General features: G+C 39.4%; 1 protein-coding gene across 2 annotated transcripts in view; it reads left to right on the top strand.

The window, feature by feature from the left end:
* Window positions 1–18,463, top strand: part of samd12.L (sterile alpha motif domain containing 12 L homeolog) — a 346,283-nt gene that overhangs the window by 23,121 nt on the left and 304,699 nt on the right. Inside the window, exon 3 of one of the 2 annotated variants that reach the window (XM_041566617.1) lies at window positions 17,005–17,174. In XM_041566617.1, coding sequence (XP_041422551.1) covers window positions 17,005–17,174 — 170 coding nt within the window. Of the gene's footprint in view, window positions 1–17,001; window positions 17,175–18,463 lie in introns of both variants that reach the window. The other variant, XM_018268224.2, reaches the window with a different exon arrangement.

Below are 18,463 nucleotides of genomic sequence, written 5' to 3'. Positions count from 1 at the left end.
TCTAATTTAAGAAAAAACACGAATCAGCGAATTCAGGCTTAAAGGAGAAGGAAAGGTTAAAACTAAGTAAGCCGTATCAGAAAGGTCCACCTAAATATACCAGTAAACCCTCAAAGTAATGCTGCTCTGAGTCCTCTGTCAAAAGAAACACTGCATTTCTTTCCTTCTATTGTGTACTCATGGGCTTCTGTATCAGACTTCCTGCCTTCAGCTTAAACCTCTTTGCCCCGGGCATGAGCATGCTCAGTTTGCTCCTCTCAGTCACTCTATTGCTATCCATGATTGCCAGATTGTTTGGCAACCTCTACCCAGTTAATTGATTTTGATTACTGGGAGTGTTCTATTCAGTTTTATCAACATCTTCTTAGTGGGTACTGTGGAGCCCATCCATCACAACACAATAGATTTCTATGTGCAATATAGAAGAAATTTACATAAGTCTAAGAAATTTGCCTGTAGCTCCTCCCTCAGTGATGCCAAGGAGACAGCAATAGGGGAATTTCAATGATGGAAGAACCCAGTGTACAGGTATGCTAAGATGTATTTTCCAAAAGTTTTGGAGTTGAGCTCCCCAAACCAAATCCAAATCTAACGCAACCCAAACATCCTACTTCTGCTCAGAGTTCCCCCAGGAGACCAATTCCACAGTTTGGGATCCCCTATGGTAGGATGGCAAGGAATCACTGGAACAGGCAACAGACAACATAGGTATGAAGATAGTGAGTATAATTACTAGGAAATATTTAACAAATTCCCACCCACCGGTTTTTAATGTGGTGGTTCACCTTTAAGCTAACTTTTCATATATTAGAGAATGGCCAATTCTAAGATTTGTTTCAATTTGTCTTCATTGATTATTTTTCATAGTTTTAGAATTATTTGCCTTCTTCTTCTGACTCTTTTCAGCTTTCAAATGGGGGTCACTGACCCCATCTAAAAACAAATTCTCTGTAAGGCTACACATTTATTGTTATTGCTCATTTGTATTACGCCTCTTTCTATTCAGTCCCTCTCCTATTCATATTCCAGTCTCCCTTTCAAATCAAATGGTTGCTAGGGTAATTTGGGTAATTTGGACCATAGCAACCAGATAGCTGAAGTGGCACACTGGAGAGCTGCTGAATAAAAAGCCAAATAACTCAAAAACTGCAAATAATAAAACATGAAAAACCAGTTGTCTCAGACACTCTCTACATCATACTGAAAGTTAATTTAAAGTTGAACAACCCCTTTCAGCTTTTCTTGGTGCTTTAAAGGAACAGTAATGACAAAAAATGAAATTGATTTAAAATAATGACAATATAATGTACTGTACACTGGTAAAACTAGTGTTTTGCTTCAGAAAAACTATTATAGTTTATAGAAACAAGTTGCTGTGTAGTAATGGGGGCAGCCATTCAAACACAGGATACACAATGGATCACAGATAAGTTCTGAAGAATCCCATTGTACACTACAGAGCTTATCTGTTATCTGTTGAGTATCCTGTGCCTTTTCTCCTTTTTCAGCTTTCAATGGCTGCCCGCATTGCTACCCAGCAGCTTGTTTGTATAAACTTTTGTCGAGTTTCTGTAGCAAACACACAAATTGTCAAAGTGTAGCGCAATCAGTACATTATATTTACATTACTTTAATGCACTTAATTTTTTTGGTGTTTCTGTTCCTTTAAACATCCAGTGCAGGTGGGCTCAAGACAACCCCATCCTTACAGTAGGGCCACTTAAAATTCTAAATTCATGTTTTTCATTTTGGAAAGCTGCTTAGAATTACAGTTTCTTTCAGTGGTGTAACTAGAGTGATCCAGGCCTCCCTGCAAAACAATCTTCAGAGGGGCACAGCGCACTCGCACCAAAAACAGCCTCCAGCCCTCTCCCCGCCCTGATGCTGCTCACTCCCTGCCCTGACTCCACCTACTACCCACCCATTTCTCCGCTCCATGCAGACTTGCAGTGCAATACCCCCGCCATAGGTCAGAGAGCTGCTGAGGAAGGGGTTCTTGTTAGCTGTAGAGGAAGCAGACCCAACTTATGCCACTGGTTCCTTCATTATGTAAACTTTTTTTTCCAGCAGATGGGGGGAGTACCTTTTAACCCCTATGCACTTAGTTGGCTCTGTGCTCTGCTCTATGCTACGATCAAAGTGCCCCCTGAAAATGTAGAATCGGTGGCACCCACCCATTGTCTTCTTATGTTGGCACTGTAGATGCTGAATCCCGTTGAACTAAAAGGGTTAAAATAACCCTCTTGTTCTCCCAACACGACGAGTCTTTCCTCAACCCCCCACTTTGTTTTCTGGCACACTTAAAAGGGTCTTTTATTTTGACGATGCTTCATGTTTAAAGTTCAAAAAGCTCTCTTTTGTTTTATTGCGAGTGCACTCTTTGCTGCCTTCTGCCGCATTGTGTTCTATGGCTCCACTGCAGTCCTCCAAATGGCATGCTTTATGCGCACGCTTGTTATATAGCCTTGAGCTTCTCAAGTACATAAATGTTAGTATTTGTGCACTTGAATCAACGGATTAAAATATGTGTTTGTTCATTTCTTTACCCCGAGACAAATTTGGAATTGTACAGTACATTTGCATTACCCAGCACTGCTCAGCGAGCTGCGGAGTTACATTAACACGTTATTTATTGCTCGCTGTTTGTCAGCCGCGTTACTTTCTGCTGAAAATAATTCCGGTGAAATATGTTTTCAGACTTTATTTGGATTTCATGCTTTTCATCCCAAGTCATTATTACCTTCCCGTTGCATTATCATCTATTGCTTAGGAAATGTCAGTGCGGCTAATGACTTCATTTTCGGAATTTAGGGACATACAAATCTCCTCTAATGTGCTCGCCTTGATTAAGGAGTACGAGAAACATACATTATTTTAAATGCAGTTTTACTTCGGGGCCTGATTCATACATCAGAAATGCCACAAAACAGCAATTTGCTCCTGCTTGATTACAGTATTCAAATTGAAATCCAGCTTTAAAGGACGAAGTAATATAACTGCAGAGGTGCGGCATTTGAAGGAAGTCTGTAGTTCCCGTAACCACAAAAATACATGTATTTGCCATCTACGAATAAATGTTGTAGGATAGTTATCATCAATGTGATATTCTAACTCATTTTTCATTATAATGTTGAGAGTTACTTGTACCATTTCACATAAATTTCATCTAAAATTACAAATATTATTATTCATTAATTCTGCATTCTGCCACTAGGTGGCATATGCAGTAGACACTAGTAAACTAGACAACTTACCGCTAACATCCTTGGAATATGGCTTTGCTGAAAAGGCTGCAAATATAATTGAAAGGAAAACCCTTTCAGCATTCTTATCCTTTCCCTTGTATGTACATGACCTGACAGTTACTAAGCTCTTTAGTAGGGCAAACAAGAATGTGAAGAATTTCTCTTGACTTTACAGTAGCATGCAGGACAATAACACATTATTAAGGGATTGGTTATAACTAAGTGCTAGGTAAGCATGGGATGCGTTAGGCTCCATGTGCGGATATTGTTATTTTAAAATGTGCTAGGTAAGCATGAAATGCATTAGGCTCCATGTGGGTGCTAGGTAAGCATAAAACGCGTTAGGCTCCATGTTAGGCTCCATGTAGGCTCCATGTGAAAATGGTGTCATTTTAAAATAACAATATTCCCCCCTACATTTACTAACATATGGCACATAAACTAAACACTGGGCTCATGTGTAGGGTAATATAACAACTTTATTTTATTTTATTAAGGTTTCCCGGGCTTGTGTAGTATAATTATTTGCTGCAACATATACGTCCACTGAACTTTAACTTCCACCCGTATGCAAATTAGGCAATGCTAGTGCAACTTCGCTTCGCTTGCCACAGTGACGCTAGTACTACTTCACCAGCATTTAGTGAATTAGCGTTGTTCTGCCGAATCTATGCCCGGCAGAGTGTTGCGCTGTGAGCGAAGTGAACGCAAAGCGAATCGAACGCTAGCGCAAATTCGGTGCTTAGTGAATCTGCCCCTATGAGTTCAAGGGAGCAGGTTGTGGGGTTTGAGCAGGCTAGAAGTTTGCTAAATTCATCTAGTGTTGCAGAGGTGAAGAAGTGCAAAGTGAATGTAAGTGGACTGCAAATGAATCTGAGATTGTTGTCAGATGATATGCTCAGTCTAATGAGATCGATTTTTTCTTTAAAGAAAATAAATCTAAAAAAAATACACTTGATTGAGGAATAAAAATGGCCGAGTGAATTATTTGTAATGTAAACAGTGTAATTTAGGCATAAAAATGACACTGAAATTCATGACAGTATCCCTTAAATGTCAAGGTTAACTTAAGGAAAATGGAAATTAAGTTTGTAGAAAAGTGCAAATAATATGTCCGTTCTTTTTTCTGGTAGTTGTGTTCTTGGAATCCATGGTTATTGCCTGCCTGAATGTCAGAACCATGAAGTTTCATTTGATAGCGTTGATACACGTCCAGAAAAAACAAAGCCATAGAAACTTGGCTGCAGGTTTATAGCAGTGCAAAGGCAATTGTTCCTGCCTGTGACTTGAGAGACAACTTCTATAAAACAGTTAAAGAGCCTATAATAATTTTAGTGATGTACCACCCTGACCTTCTCAAAGTCCTAAGGATCAGATAAAACTTAGGGGAAGTGAAATGAACAAAGTAACTGGTGGGTTAATATAATTCAAGGGTATAAGAGCATTTCAGTTGTTGTACAGTTGTGAAATCAGTTATCCAGAAGCCCAGTTATACAGAAAGCTCTGAATTATGGAAAGGCCGTCTCCCATTGACTCCATTATAAGCAAATAATTCTAGTTTTTTAATAGTACAGGTATAGGATCCCTTATCCGGAAACCCGATATCCAGAAAGCTCCGCATTACGGAAGACATAGACTCCATTTTATCCAAATAATCCAAATTTTTAAAAAAGATTTCCTTTTTCTCTGTAATAATAAAACAGTAGCTTGTACTTGATCCCAACTAAGATATTATTAATCATTATTGGATTATTGGGTTTATTTAATGTTTAAATGAATTTCTAGTAGACTTAAGGCATGAAGACCCAAATTACGGAAAGATCCGTTATCCGGAAAACCCCAGGTCCCGAGCACTCTGGATAACAGGTCCCATACCTGTATTTCCTTTTTCTCTGTAATAATAAAACAGTAGCTTGTACTTGATCCCAACTAAGATATAATTAATCCTTATTGGAAGATAAAAACCTGCCTATTGGGTTTATTTAATGTTTACATGATTTTCTAGTAGACTTAAAATATGAAGATCAAAATTACAGAAAGGTCTATTATCTGGAAAACTCCAGGTTCAGAGCATTTTGGATTATAAGTCCCATACCTTTATACCCTAAAATATACCCTAAATATACCCTTTTGCATTGGGTACTTTATTAGTGAGCGTGGTGCTGCCATTTTCCTCTTCTACCCTGATTCTTTTCCTCTTAAATCTTTCTTCCTAAATCTGATTATACAACGTTTTTTTTTTGCAAAGTGACACTTTTAAGATCAGTGGAGTCTAATTTTCACAGGAGCTGAAATTGGGGGTTGAGATGGGGTAGCATTGTGGCTTTATAGGGGTTGTTCACCTTTAAATGAGCTTTCAGTATGATGTAGAGAGTCATATTCCGAGATAATTTGCAATTGGTTTTAATTTTTTATTATTTGTGGTTTTTGAGTTATTTAGCTTTTTATTCAGCAGCTCTCCAGTTTGCAGTTTCAGCAATCTGGTTGCTAAGATCCAAATTACCCTAGAAACCATTCGTTGATTTGAATAAGAGACTGGACTATGAATTGGAGAGGGTCAGAATAGAAAGATAAATAATAAAAAAAGTAGCAATAAAAATACATTTGTAGCCTTACGGAGCATTTGTTTTAGATGGGGTTCACCAATTCATTAATAAAACATTTTTTTTTTTTAATAATTGTGATGTTGCTGCCCAGTCTGCCCAACGATACCCTCTTTAAAGAACTTGTCAGATCTCCATCTGTTTTGTGAAGCAGAATAACAGACTCATTTTGACAAGACTAATTGAGTGGAACTGGTGCAACTCTGCTGCAATCACTGCTGACAGTTTGGGGAATTCTGTTTGCCATATTTACACACAAAAAAAATATCAGCCTCGAAACTGGAATATGGTGGAAAACAAATCTGATATCAGCTACTAGGGGGATTAATGTTCAGACTGCCTGCCATGTATGTGCTAGGACTCTTCACTTACCAGGCCCTGCACAATAGAGGTGGCAGAACCAGCAGCTCTTTCTAGTCCAGATGGAATCATGACCGATGTGAAATTTTAATATTTGTATGAGAACCAGATCATCTTCCCCAGGAATTTAGGAGGGGGCTTAGTGTATTTTAGGTATTGGTAGTAACTGCTACTAAATGGCTGACTAATACGTTCTGCTCATGTCTTTTTTTCCACACTAACAACTCAAACCCCTTATAGCAGTGGTTCCCCAACTTTGGGATTTGCTCCCCTGGAGTGGGACTCAGAGAATTGGAAGGGGGCACAAAAAGGGTAATATTTGGGGAGAATGTCTACTTTGTTTACTATTCTAGTTAAAGGAGAATTCCTTGATCCCATCTAAGATATAATTAACCCTTATTGGAAGCAAAACCAGCCTATTGGGTTTATTTAATGTTTACATGATTTTCTAGTGGCCATACACAGGCAGATGGCAATCGAGCGGATCAGAATATGCGCACATTGATAGGATCAGAATGGAGGCCAAATGGGCGGCCGGATCGAGGGAACGCATCAACGAAAAGATACGGCCGCAATTCAACGGGATTTTTTAACCTGCCTGATCAAGATCTGGCTGACTTTTGGCCAGATATCACACACGGACCAATAAGCTGCCGACTCGGTCTGTCGGCAGCTGTTATGGGCCCATGTATGGGGGCCTTAAAGGGATACTGTCATGGGAAAAAATTTTTTTTTCAAAATAAATCAGTTAATAGTGCTGCTCCAGCAGAATTCTGCACTGAAATCCATTTCTCAAAAGAGCAAACAGATTTTTTTATATTCAATTTTGAAATTTGACATGGGGCTAGACATATTGTCAATTTCCCAGCTGCCCCAAGTCATGTGACTTGTGCTCTGATAAACTTCAATCACTCTTTACTGCTGTACTGCAAGTTGGAGTGATATCACCCCCCTCCCTTTTCCCCTACAAACAAAAGAACAATGGGAAGGTAACCAGATAACAGCTCCCTAACACAAGATAACAGCTGCCTGGTAGATCTAAGAACAACACTCAATAGTAAAAACCCATGTCTCACTGAGACACATTCAGTTACATTGAGAAGGAAAAACAGCAGCCTGCCAGAAAGCATTTCTCTCCTAAAGTGCAGGCACAAGTCACATGACTGGGGGCAGCTGGGAAATTGACAAAATGTCTAGCCCCATGTCAGATTTCAAAATTGAATATAAAAAAATCTGTTTGCTCTTTTGAGAAATGGATTTCGGTGAAGAATTCTGCTGGAGCAGCACTATTAACTGATGCATTTTGAAAAAAAATTTTTTCCATGACAGTATCCCTTTGAGGTATGAAGATCTAATTTACAGAAATATCCGTTATCCGGAAAACCCCAGGTCCCAAGCATTCCCGAATAACAGGTCCCATACCTGTACAAGCTACTGTTTTATTATTACAGTGAAAAAGGAAAACATTTTTAAAAATGTGGATTATTTGGATAAAATGGAGTCTATGGGAGACGGCCCTTACGTCATTCATAGCATTTTGGGTTACGTGTTTCCGGATAACAGATCGCATACCTGTATATCATAACAATGATTTTGGAGCCTAGTTGTGTGCATTTCCTAACGGCCTTTGCATTTATCACTCCATAAGTGCCACGGCTTGAAAGTTGCCTTTTATTACCAAAAAAATAACAGGCCATTAAATATCAGAAAAGCCAAGGCAGAGGGTAACAAACAGCTTTACTTCAACGCATAGTAAGGTTTTATCACCCAGCCCTAGTCTCCTGTACAGCAAACTAATACAGTACAGGAGTTGCCTTTTATATCTTTTCCAATATATTTTTTTATGTGCTATACAATTTCGCTGTCTAAAAAAAAAAAAGCTTGTTTTTATAGCTCTTCTCCAATGTACGAGCCGACGATTATGCATCTCATTTGATTTTGTTTTAAGAAACATTGCTGAGCTCAGCAGGACCCAGATAGGCTGTAATGCATAATTTGTGGGGATAATATTTTAAGAGGCAGCGGATGTGGATATTCATTATTCAAGTGTGAGTTAATTGCGTGTGTAAAGATATACACATTTATAACCGTTATTATAAAAGAATCCGGAGTTACACATTTTCATTTATTCCAAAAATGCCACTAGCGAGATTTCCCGTCAACCCAAGCGATATACAGGAACCGAGCATTCCGGCAGTTTTTCAGGCTTAAAGGAAAACTTTACCCCCGAAATTAATATTTAAGCAACAGATTATTTTCTATTTAGGATTACCCAATGGCACATACTACTATAAAAGTATATTATTAGGAACATGGTTTATTTACATGAAGCAGGGTTTTACATATGAGCTGTTTTATGCAATATGTTTTTGCAGTAATCTATATTGTTTGGGGGGCATAGTTTTCCTTTAAGGGTTGGGGTTCATCAAAGACAAATATAGAACTTGCACTTTTATAATGTATTCCCTATTAGGGATGTCATGTGACTTGTTTGTTTCTGTTTCTTTTTGTTGATTGCTTTTATTCATTTCCAATTTTTTTTATGATTATTACTCAAAGTAACCAGTCTTTTGGAGGGGGCAATGCTACAGTGTATCCACTTGCTCTTTTTAAAATGTAAAATGTATCTAGTTTCCTTTAAGTAACTTGTTGCAAGTGATGATGATTTTATCATTTCAGCAGGGCATTTAGTGTTTGGAGCAAAGCTTAATTTCTTCTTTCTTCTTTCTTTTCTCTTATCACTTGAATATTTCCCCTTGTGTCGTGTTTAATGGCACATCATTACCTTTGTCTGCTTTGGCATCAAAGGGCTTATTTGAAGACATCAATGTGCAAGATCTCATCGCAGCCTCTCCAAAGCTTAACATGAATTTTTAGGGTCTGGTAATGCATTTGCTGGAAAGACACTGGTCTCTTCTGGGCCATGCTTGTCTTGCTGCTTCAAAAATCTTTTTCTTAAAGGAAAACTATACCCCTTGAACAATGTAGGTTTATATTGCATAAAACAGCTCATGTGTAAAACCCTGCTTCGTGTAAATAAACCATTTTTATAATATACTTTTTTATCATTATGTGCCATTGGTTAATCTTAAATAGAAATTATTTTGTTAAAAAATAATCCCTGGGATCGTATGATTCACGGTGCACACAAACAAACCATACATGTTAGGTCACAGGGGCCAATTAACGGACAGAGTTCTGTCTTTTGCTTCCTCACTTCTTTCCTGTTACAGTTAGAGCTGCAGTATTTCTGGTCAGGTGATTTCTGAGGCAGCACACAGACCATCACAAAATGGTGGTTCAAGGCAAGAGATGTAAAAGGGCAATATTTACTTAAATATATATTCCAGTTTGATAAGATTCTTTAATATGCCACTTAAAGTGGAGAATTCAACCTTTAATAAAAAAAATCCTCCCCCCTACCCTGAGTAGACCCCTCCCTCATCCCCCCCAGCCTACCTGCCCCCCTCCCCCGTGAAAATGCGCCTAATTTTTTACTCCTCCTTGCAGATGGCCTCGGAGTTCACGGCAGCCATCTTCTTCTTCTTCTCTGATAATCTTCTTGTTTTGACGGCAATTTGGCGCATGCGCAGTTGGAGTAAAATTCCGGTCCCAAACGACTGTGCATGCGCCGAAAGTCACGAAAATTTCTGAAATTTTTCGTGACTTTCGACACACGCGCAGTGGTTCGGGACCACAAATTTACTCCAACTGCGCATGAGCCGAAACTTACAGAAAAAGACAGAAGAAAGAAGATGGCTGCGCTGCCAGAATCTGCACGGAGGGGTGAGTAAAAAATTAGGGGCATTTGCCTGAGGGGGGGGGGCAGGTAGGATGGGGGCTTAAAGGATTTTTTTTATTACAGGCTGAATTCTCCTTTAAGGTAACTTTTACTGTGTTACAGAATGGCCAATTCTAAGCAAATTTTCAATTCTTTTTCATGTTTTATTTTTTTTATAGTTTTATAGTTATTTACCTTTTTCTTCTGCCTCTTAGCAGCTTTCAAATGGGCGTCGCTGACCCCTTTGAAAAAACAAATGCTCTATAAGGCTACAAACGTATTGTTATTGCTACTTTTTATTACTGATCCTTCTATTCAGGCCTCTCCTCTTTATATTTCAGTCTCTTATTCAAATCAATGCATGGTTGCTGGGGTAATGAAATTGAAGAGCTGCTGAATAAAAAGCTAAATAACTCAAAAACCTTCAATAATAAAAAAATAAAACCAATATCCCCAACCAGTAGCTCGTGAGCAACATGTTGCTACCCAACCCCTTGGATGTTGCTCTCAGTGGCCTCAAATCAGGGGCATATTTTTAAATTCCTGTCTTGGATTTAAGTTTTGGTTGCATAAAAAACAGATGTGCTGCCAAACAAAACCCCCTGAAGGCTGCCAGTCCATATAGGGCCATCAATAGCCAATCACAGCCCTTATTTGGCACCACTCAGAAACTTGTTTCATGCTTGTGTTGCTCCTAAACTCTTTTTACTTCTGAATGTTGCACACGGATGAAAAAGGTTGGGGACCCCCTTCTCTACATCATACTAACAGTTATCTCAAAGTTGAACAACCCCTTTAAATATTCATTTTGGGAGTAAAGTTTTCCTTTAAAGCAAACCTATGGGCACAACCCAGTATTCTATTAATATTGACTATGAAGGGCAGTGGCACACGGGTAGATTTGTCGCCTAGCGATATGTTGCCAGTGATTTCAATTATTGGCAATGGAGAGACATTTTTGGGAGATTTGTCGCCCCCAGCTGCGCATAAAAAATTGTGGCAACAAATCTTCCTGTGTGCCGCTACCCTAACATGGCATTTAAGTTCCCTAACAAGAATTTGTGAATGTACCAAGCCATGCACCTACAGGTTAACTAAGGAGATATAAATTTGGCCTATTGGGTTAGGTTAGGTATGTCTGGAGCAAATGCCTTAATTAACGTGTATTGTGTGGCTTTGCAGGTTCACAACTTATTGTTAGGGGTCTTAGCTGCTATGTTGCCAAACATCTCTGAAAGACATGGGAGATAAAAGACTGGTAATTAAGAGAGAGAATCGGGAACGAGGACGTGGTGGTTAACAATTCAGGACTGACAAAGAACAGTACGTGTTATTTCTAAAAATAATTTCTTTTTGAAGCCTGTTAATTAAATGCTTCCATGCTGTGCTGTTTATTAATCTTCTGGTACCAGGCCATTAAAAGACGTCCCTCACCCTCACAAGTATTTAACTCAAAGGCTGTTGTGATCAACACTTACAAAGTATTCATAGAAGGCATTTTGAAAGCCTGTGCTCCTGTGAATAAAAGTGTTTGGTCCTAATTACGGCTGATGTTTAAAAGTTTATTTGGCCAGTTAGGGATTTACTATTTAGTAGGGGATGCTCGAGTGGAGACAAGGGCTACACAAAGTTTAAAGTTGGGATGCTGTGGGTATTCAGAAGGGCAACATGCAAAGTTTTACTCTAGCTTTTATGTTTGTTTTTAAATTCCATGGCATTGTATAGGGAATTACACCATAAGAATTTGTAACCACCCTTTCTCTGTTAAAAGAAAAACTACCATTCTGTTTTTATGAGCCTGATTATGTAATCCTGAAAGGGCAAAACAATTCACAGAGGGACAACTTATATTGGTCTTTCTGCAAGATCAGCCATCTCATAGTGGCATGGGGTAACTATCCTGGGCCTAACAGGTAACCTCATATTAAAGCATAGCATTGCCTGTAGAATCAAACTGGACTGGAAAGAGATTGTGATATTGTTGGTATAGTGGGGAGGGATGGTGCCTATAGTAGCAGTGGGATAATAGTCTCTGGGAATGGAGTGTGGCTGTGGGATAGCAGGTATAGTAGGGAGAGATGGTGCCTATAGTAACAGTGGGATAATAGTCTCTGGGAAGGGAGTGTGACTGTGGGATAGCAGGTATAGTAGGGAGAGATGGTATCTATAGTAAAAGTGGGACAATAGTCTCTGGGAATGGAGTGTGACTGTGGGATAGCAGGTATAGTAGGGAGAGATGGTGTCTATAGTAACAGTGGGATAATAGTCTCTGGGAAGGGAGTGTGACTGTGGGATAGCAGGTATAGTAGGGAGAGATGGTGTCTATAGTAACAGTGGGATAATAGTCTCTGGGAAGGGAGTGTGGCTGTGGAATAGCAGGTATAGTAGGGAGAGATGGTGCCTATAGTAACAGTGGGATAATAGTCTCTGGGAAGGGAGTGTGACTGTGGGATAGCAGGTATAGTAGGGAGAGATGGTGCCTATAGTAACAGTGGGATAATAGTCTCTGGGAAGGGAGTGTGACTGTGGGATAGCAGGTATAGTAGGGAGAGATGGTGCCTATAATAACAGTGGGGATAATAGTCTCTGGGAAGGGAGTGTGACTGTGGGATAGCAGGTATAGTAGGGAGAGATGGTGCCTATAGTAACAGTGGGATAATAGTCTCTGGGAAGGGAGTGTGACTGTGGGATAGCAGGTATAGTAGGGAGAGATGGTGCCTATAGTAACAGTGGGATAATAGTCTCTGGGAAGGGAGTGCGACTGTGGGATAGCAGGTATAGTAGGGAGAGATGGTGTCTATAGTAACAGTGGGATAATAGTCTCTGGGAAGGGAGTGCGACTGTGGGATAGCAGGTATAGTAGGGAGAGATGGTGTCTATAGTAACAGTGGGATAATAGTCTCTGGGAAGGGAGTGTGACTGTGGGATAGCAGGTATAGTAGGGAGAGATGGTGCCTATAGTAACAGTGGATAATAGTCTCTGGGAAGGGAGTGTGGCTGTGGGATAGCAGGTATAGTAGGGAGAGATGGTGTCTATAGTAACAGTGGATAATAGTCTCTGGGAAGGGAGTGTGGCTGTGGGATAGCAGGTATAGTAGGGAGAGATGGTGCCTATATTAACAGTGGATAATAGTTTCTGGGAGGGAGTGTGACTGTGGGATAGCAGGTATAGTAGGGAGAGATGGTGCCTATAGTAACAGTGGGATAATAGTCTCTGGGAAGGGAGTGTGACTGTGGGATAGCAGGTATAGTAGGGAGAGATGGTGCCTATAGTAACAGTGGGATAATAGTCTCTGGGAAGGGAGTGTGACTGTGGGATAGCAGGTATAGTAGGGAGAGATGGTGCCTATAGTAACAGTGGATAATAGTCTCTGGGAAGGGAGTGTGACTGTAGGATAGCAGGTATAGTAGGGAGAGATGGTGCCTATAGTAACAGTGGATAATATTCTCTAGGAAGGGAGTGTGACTGTGGGATAGCAGGTATAGTAGGGAGAGATGGTGCCTATAGTAACAGTGGGATAATAGGGAAGGTGTTAGTTTGTATCCAAATTACCCTAGCAACCATTCATTGATTTAAATGAGAGACTGGAATCAAAATATGAGACATAAAAAGTAGCAATAACATTACATTTTTAGACTTACAGAGCATTTGTTTTTTTAGATGGGGACAGTGACCCCCATTTTTAAGCTGGAAAGAGTTAGACGAAAAAAGGCAAATAATTAAAAAAAACTATAAAAAATAAATAATGAAGACCAATTGAAAAGTTGCTTAGAAATAGCCATTCTGTAATATACTAAAAGTTAACCCAAAGGTGAACCACCCTTTCAAGATGAAACTAAGCCATTAGGCATTTTGTGCTGCTGATCCTACAGTGCAAGTAATTACACATCCCCTTATGTTTATCTGTGAATAGAATCACTCAGGATGAAGAGTAAATCTGCCACGTAACAATTCCAGCTCATTAGATTTTGACCCTGACTCTGTACCTTTTTTTATTGTCTGAATAAATTAAAGCCCATCACGGCTTATTACGGCGGAATCAGCACCCAGTTGTAAAAAAATAATTGTAGGTCACATCCCCGTTTCTTTGACCTTGGAGGCTTGATTGTTCAACTCATTAAGATTCTAAATTAAAAAGCGATTCATTAAGCGGAGTGATGTATGATGAACGCTAATTACTCCATCAATAATTTATAAGCAGTTTCACCTATTTCAGTAGAAGGGTTAGGTGAAATGGTCTATGCTTTGGCCTCCAAGGTCCCAGCACCCTCTAGAGCACTCTCTCATCTTATAAAATCTATAAAGAATTGTCAATATTGATGATTATTGTCTGTGCTGACTTGTGCAGTAAAAAAGGTATAGGCAATATGACTATGATGGCAGGGCAATGGTTGTCCAGAAAAGTATTACAAATGTCTCCATTGGTGTAACTTGGGAACGTCAGGTCCCTTTGCCTACCAGGCCTGAACTGCACCCCTATTTTAAAGGTTCAAGACGGGTTGGGGTGGGGGATTATGATACAGCCGACCCAGTGGTCTGAGCTCCCATAACTGATGTGCAGATAGCTACACCAATGAATTTCTCTCAACCAATAGGATTGATCCTGCTGCCAAAATGCATTAGTGGCCAACAAGCTCCACAATACAGGTATGGGACCTGTAATCAAGAATGCTAGGGACCTGGGGTTCTCCTGATAACGGATCCTTCCGTACATTCGTACCTTAAGTCTACTAGTAATCATTAATAAAACATTAAATAAACCCAATTGGCCGGTTTTGCTCCCAATAAGGATTAATTATTAGTGATGCGCCGAATCCAGATTCGGTTCGGGATTCAGCCGTTTTTAGCACAATTCAGATTTATCCGAATCCTTTGCCCGGCTGAACCGAATCCTAATTTGCATATGCAAATTAGGGATGGGGAGAGAAATCACAAGACCTTTTGTCACAAAACAAGGAAGTAAAAAATGTTTTCCCCCTTCCCATCCAAATTAGGATTCAGATTCGCTTCGGTATTCAGCTGAATCTTTCGCAAAGGATTCGGGGGTTCGGTCGAATCCAAAATAGTGGATTCGGTGCATCCCTATTAATTATATCTTAGTTGAGATCAAATACATGGTACAGGTATGGGATCTGTTAGTCAGAAATCAGATAGCTCAGAATAACGGAAAGCCTGTCTCCCATAAACTCCATTTTATCCAAATAATCCAAATTTTTAAAAATGATTTCCTTTTTCTCTGTAATCTCTGTAATAATATAGAAGTTCCTGGTACTTGATCCCAACTAAGATATAATTAATCCTCATTAGAAGCAAAACCAGCCTATTGGATTTATTTAATGTTTACATGATTTTCTAATAGACTTAAGGTATGAAGATCCAAATTAAGGAGTGATCGGTTATCCGGAAAACACCAAGTCCCTAGCATTCTGGATAACAGGTTCCATACCTGTACTGTTTTTTTATTACAGAGAAAAAGGAAATAATTTTTAAAAAGTTGGATTATTTGGATAAAATGGAGTCTATTGGGAGATGGCTTCTTTGTAATTGGCAGTGCTCTGGATAATAGTTTTCCAGATAACAGATCCCATTCCTGTATATGCAATTTATTGCCATAAACAAAAGGAGCAGAGTTGTGAAGCAGAAGTAGGTCTCTACCACTCTGTTCCTTTAATGGAAACCTTTTTTGTAATGCAACATCGGGTTTCAATGATTTGAAACAAAAACATCACAGAGAACAACATTTTATTGTAGGATTCGGTAAAATAAGACAATTGCCCAAGGGTGTGGATACATTTGCAAGGCACTGCATCTTTGGGCTGAGCCCACCAGGAACCTCTCCAAAGTAGATTAAACATTAAAGCCTATAATTGCAATACAAAGTGTAAAATATCAGTATCATTGAACTCAGCCTAAAAGATTATTTAAAAGGAGAATGAAATCTACCAAAACAGTTTATTGCCAATAGATTAGCCACAACAGTGCAAACTATAAGACTATATTTATTCTGCAGAATGTTTTACCATACCTGAGTAAACAGCTCTAGAAGCTCTCTTGTTTGTTTAGGATAGCAGCTGCCATATTAGCATTGTGTGACATCACTTCCTGTCTGAGTTTCTCTGCTCACTTAGAGCTCTGGGTTCAGATTACAGCAGGGAGGGGAGGAGCAAAAGGAGCATGCTCAAGGTCATGCCCTGGAGGTTTAAAGGGCATGTAAAGTCTAAAATAGAATAAGGCTAAAAATGCTGTATTTTGTATACTAAATATAAACATGAACTTACTGCACCACAAGCCTAATCAAACAAATTATTTATACTTTCAAAGTTGGCTACAGGGGGTCACCATCTTGTAACTTTGTTATACATCTTTGCAAGACTAAGACTGTGTGCACATGCTCAGTGTGGTCTGGGCTGCTTAGGGATCGTCATAAACAAAGCTGCCTGATTTCTGCATGGTTGGGAAGTAAGACTGGGGCTCCCCCTGCTGTTCATAAGTATGATTGTTTCCCTGCTCAGCAGTTAGGGACCGTCTGACAATTCCTGTCCACAGCAGTAAATAAAGGGAGAATTTCACTGCATACAGTCAGGTTTCTTATAAAAACAGTACACATTTTTTAATTAAAGTATATTGGAGATAGGTTTCTTTTTCATTAAAGAAAGTAAAAATGGGATTTTATGTTTTTGCCTTTACATGCCCTTTAAGCTGAAAACAGGAAGTCTAATACAGGAAGTCTGATACAGAAGCCCATGTGTACACAATAGAAGGAAAGAAATGCTGTGTTTCTTTTGACAGAGAAATCAGAGCAGCATTACTTTGAGGGTTTACTGGTGCATTTATATAGACCTTTCTTATAAGGCTTACTTACTTTTTTTTTTTAAACCTTTCCCTCTCCTTTAACCTAACTGCCAATGAAAGGCTTTTTTACTCCCCTAAAAGTCTTCCTTTTCTCCCTCTGCAGAGGTTCTGATATTTATTCACCCTGTAATGCCGGCATTTTTTTTTATTTTTCTCCAGCAGTTCATTGCAGTCGAAACTCAAATGATATCGATCATCCTGCCTGCACGGACAACATCAACTTAAATCTCAAGGGGGAGAATAGCGACTCGACCTTTGCTAAGGACACGTCAAAAGTTCCAGAGCCCAAGGGAACTCCCGGGAAGCTGCAGACAGAGCCAGATACACCCAAGGTAATAAAGAAAATAGGTTCAGGAGTGATGCTAAAACAAATCATTTAATTAGAACACAAAAAAAAAAGTATTTGCTCAGTAAACACTTCTGGCACAGACGATTAGAATGCAAAACAGAAAGAGAAGTCTCGGGGTGAAAATAATTAGAGAAGAGAGAGTGTGCCGCGGAGAATTAGGAAATAAAATGTGTAAGGAATGTCTAATCATTTCTCCTTCTGTGTCAGATGGTGTCATGGAACCGTTTCCGTTATTTGCTACTGAACAGATTCTTTTTAGCACTGAAGTTTGCTACCAAACAGTTTAACTTTGAGGACCTCATTTACTAACAGGGACAACGTTCTTAGTGCCTAAAAGTTTTGCAAAGTAATTTCATCTGCTGGAAGAATCCTCAGAAATGTGCAAGTGGCATGCAGGCGGCTTCCATGTTCCTACGGGCGTCAATCATTATTAACATGTATTTATATAGCGCCAACATATTGCGTAGCACTGTGCATGGGGTATGACCTTCAATTACCCACTATTTCATGGGGGCAGCAAGAAATAGTTGGTGACAGGGGGTAGTCCTATACCCTAGTTGTGCCACAAGCCTTGTTTTGTTGTCCCCACCATCCAAGGTTTGCATTTATCTTAATGCCGTTCTCTGGGTGTACCTGTGTCTCTTGCCCCCAACTTGGTTTTAATAATCAGAGCCGACAGTTAGTGCAGAGAATAGAAAGTGACCAACAAATACTGCTTTTGATAGCAATTACATTTGCAAATAACTTTAAATCATAAAAACAGGAGCTTAACTATAGAGGAGCAGACCCTGCGGCTGAAGGGGGGCCCAGGAGGTATAGGGGCCCCATGAGACCCTAAGTTATGAGCAATTTCAATATATATTGGTAAAACCTCTGGATATGTTGGGGGTCCTAAAATGAATTTGCTCTGGGCCCAGTAACATTTAGTTATGCCACTGCATAAAATATTGTCTCAACATAAGTTGAGTGGAAAAAAGACCAAAGTCCATCAAATTCAACCCCTAAAAATGAAATTAAGCACACATATAAACACACACTCCACCCCTCCATACACTCACATAAACTATATTAATTAGTATCACAATAGCCTTGGATATTATGCTTGTCCAATAAATCATCCAAACCCCCTCGTAAAGGAGTGGTTCACCTTTAAGTAAACTTTTAGTATGTTATAGAATGGCCAGTTCTAATCAACATTTCAATGGGTCTATATTATTTATTTTTTTATAGTTTTTAAAATTATTCGCCTTCTTCTTCTGACTCTTTCTAACT

The sequence above is a fragment of the Xenopus laevis genome, chromosome 6L (assembly GCF_017654675.1).
Source record: "Xenopus laevis strain J_2021 chromosome 6L, Xenopus_laevis_v10.1, whole genome shotgun sequence".
Classification (NCBI taxonomy): Eukaryota; Metazoa; Chordata; class Amphibia; order Anura; family Pipidae; genus Xenopus; species Xenopus laevis.
The sequence above is the reverse complement of the archived record's forward strand: the minus strand, read 5'-3'. Positions and strand labels throughout refer to the sequence as shown.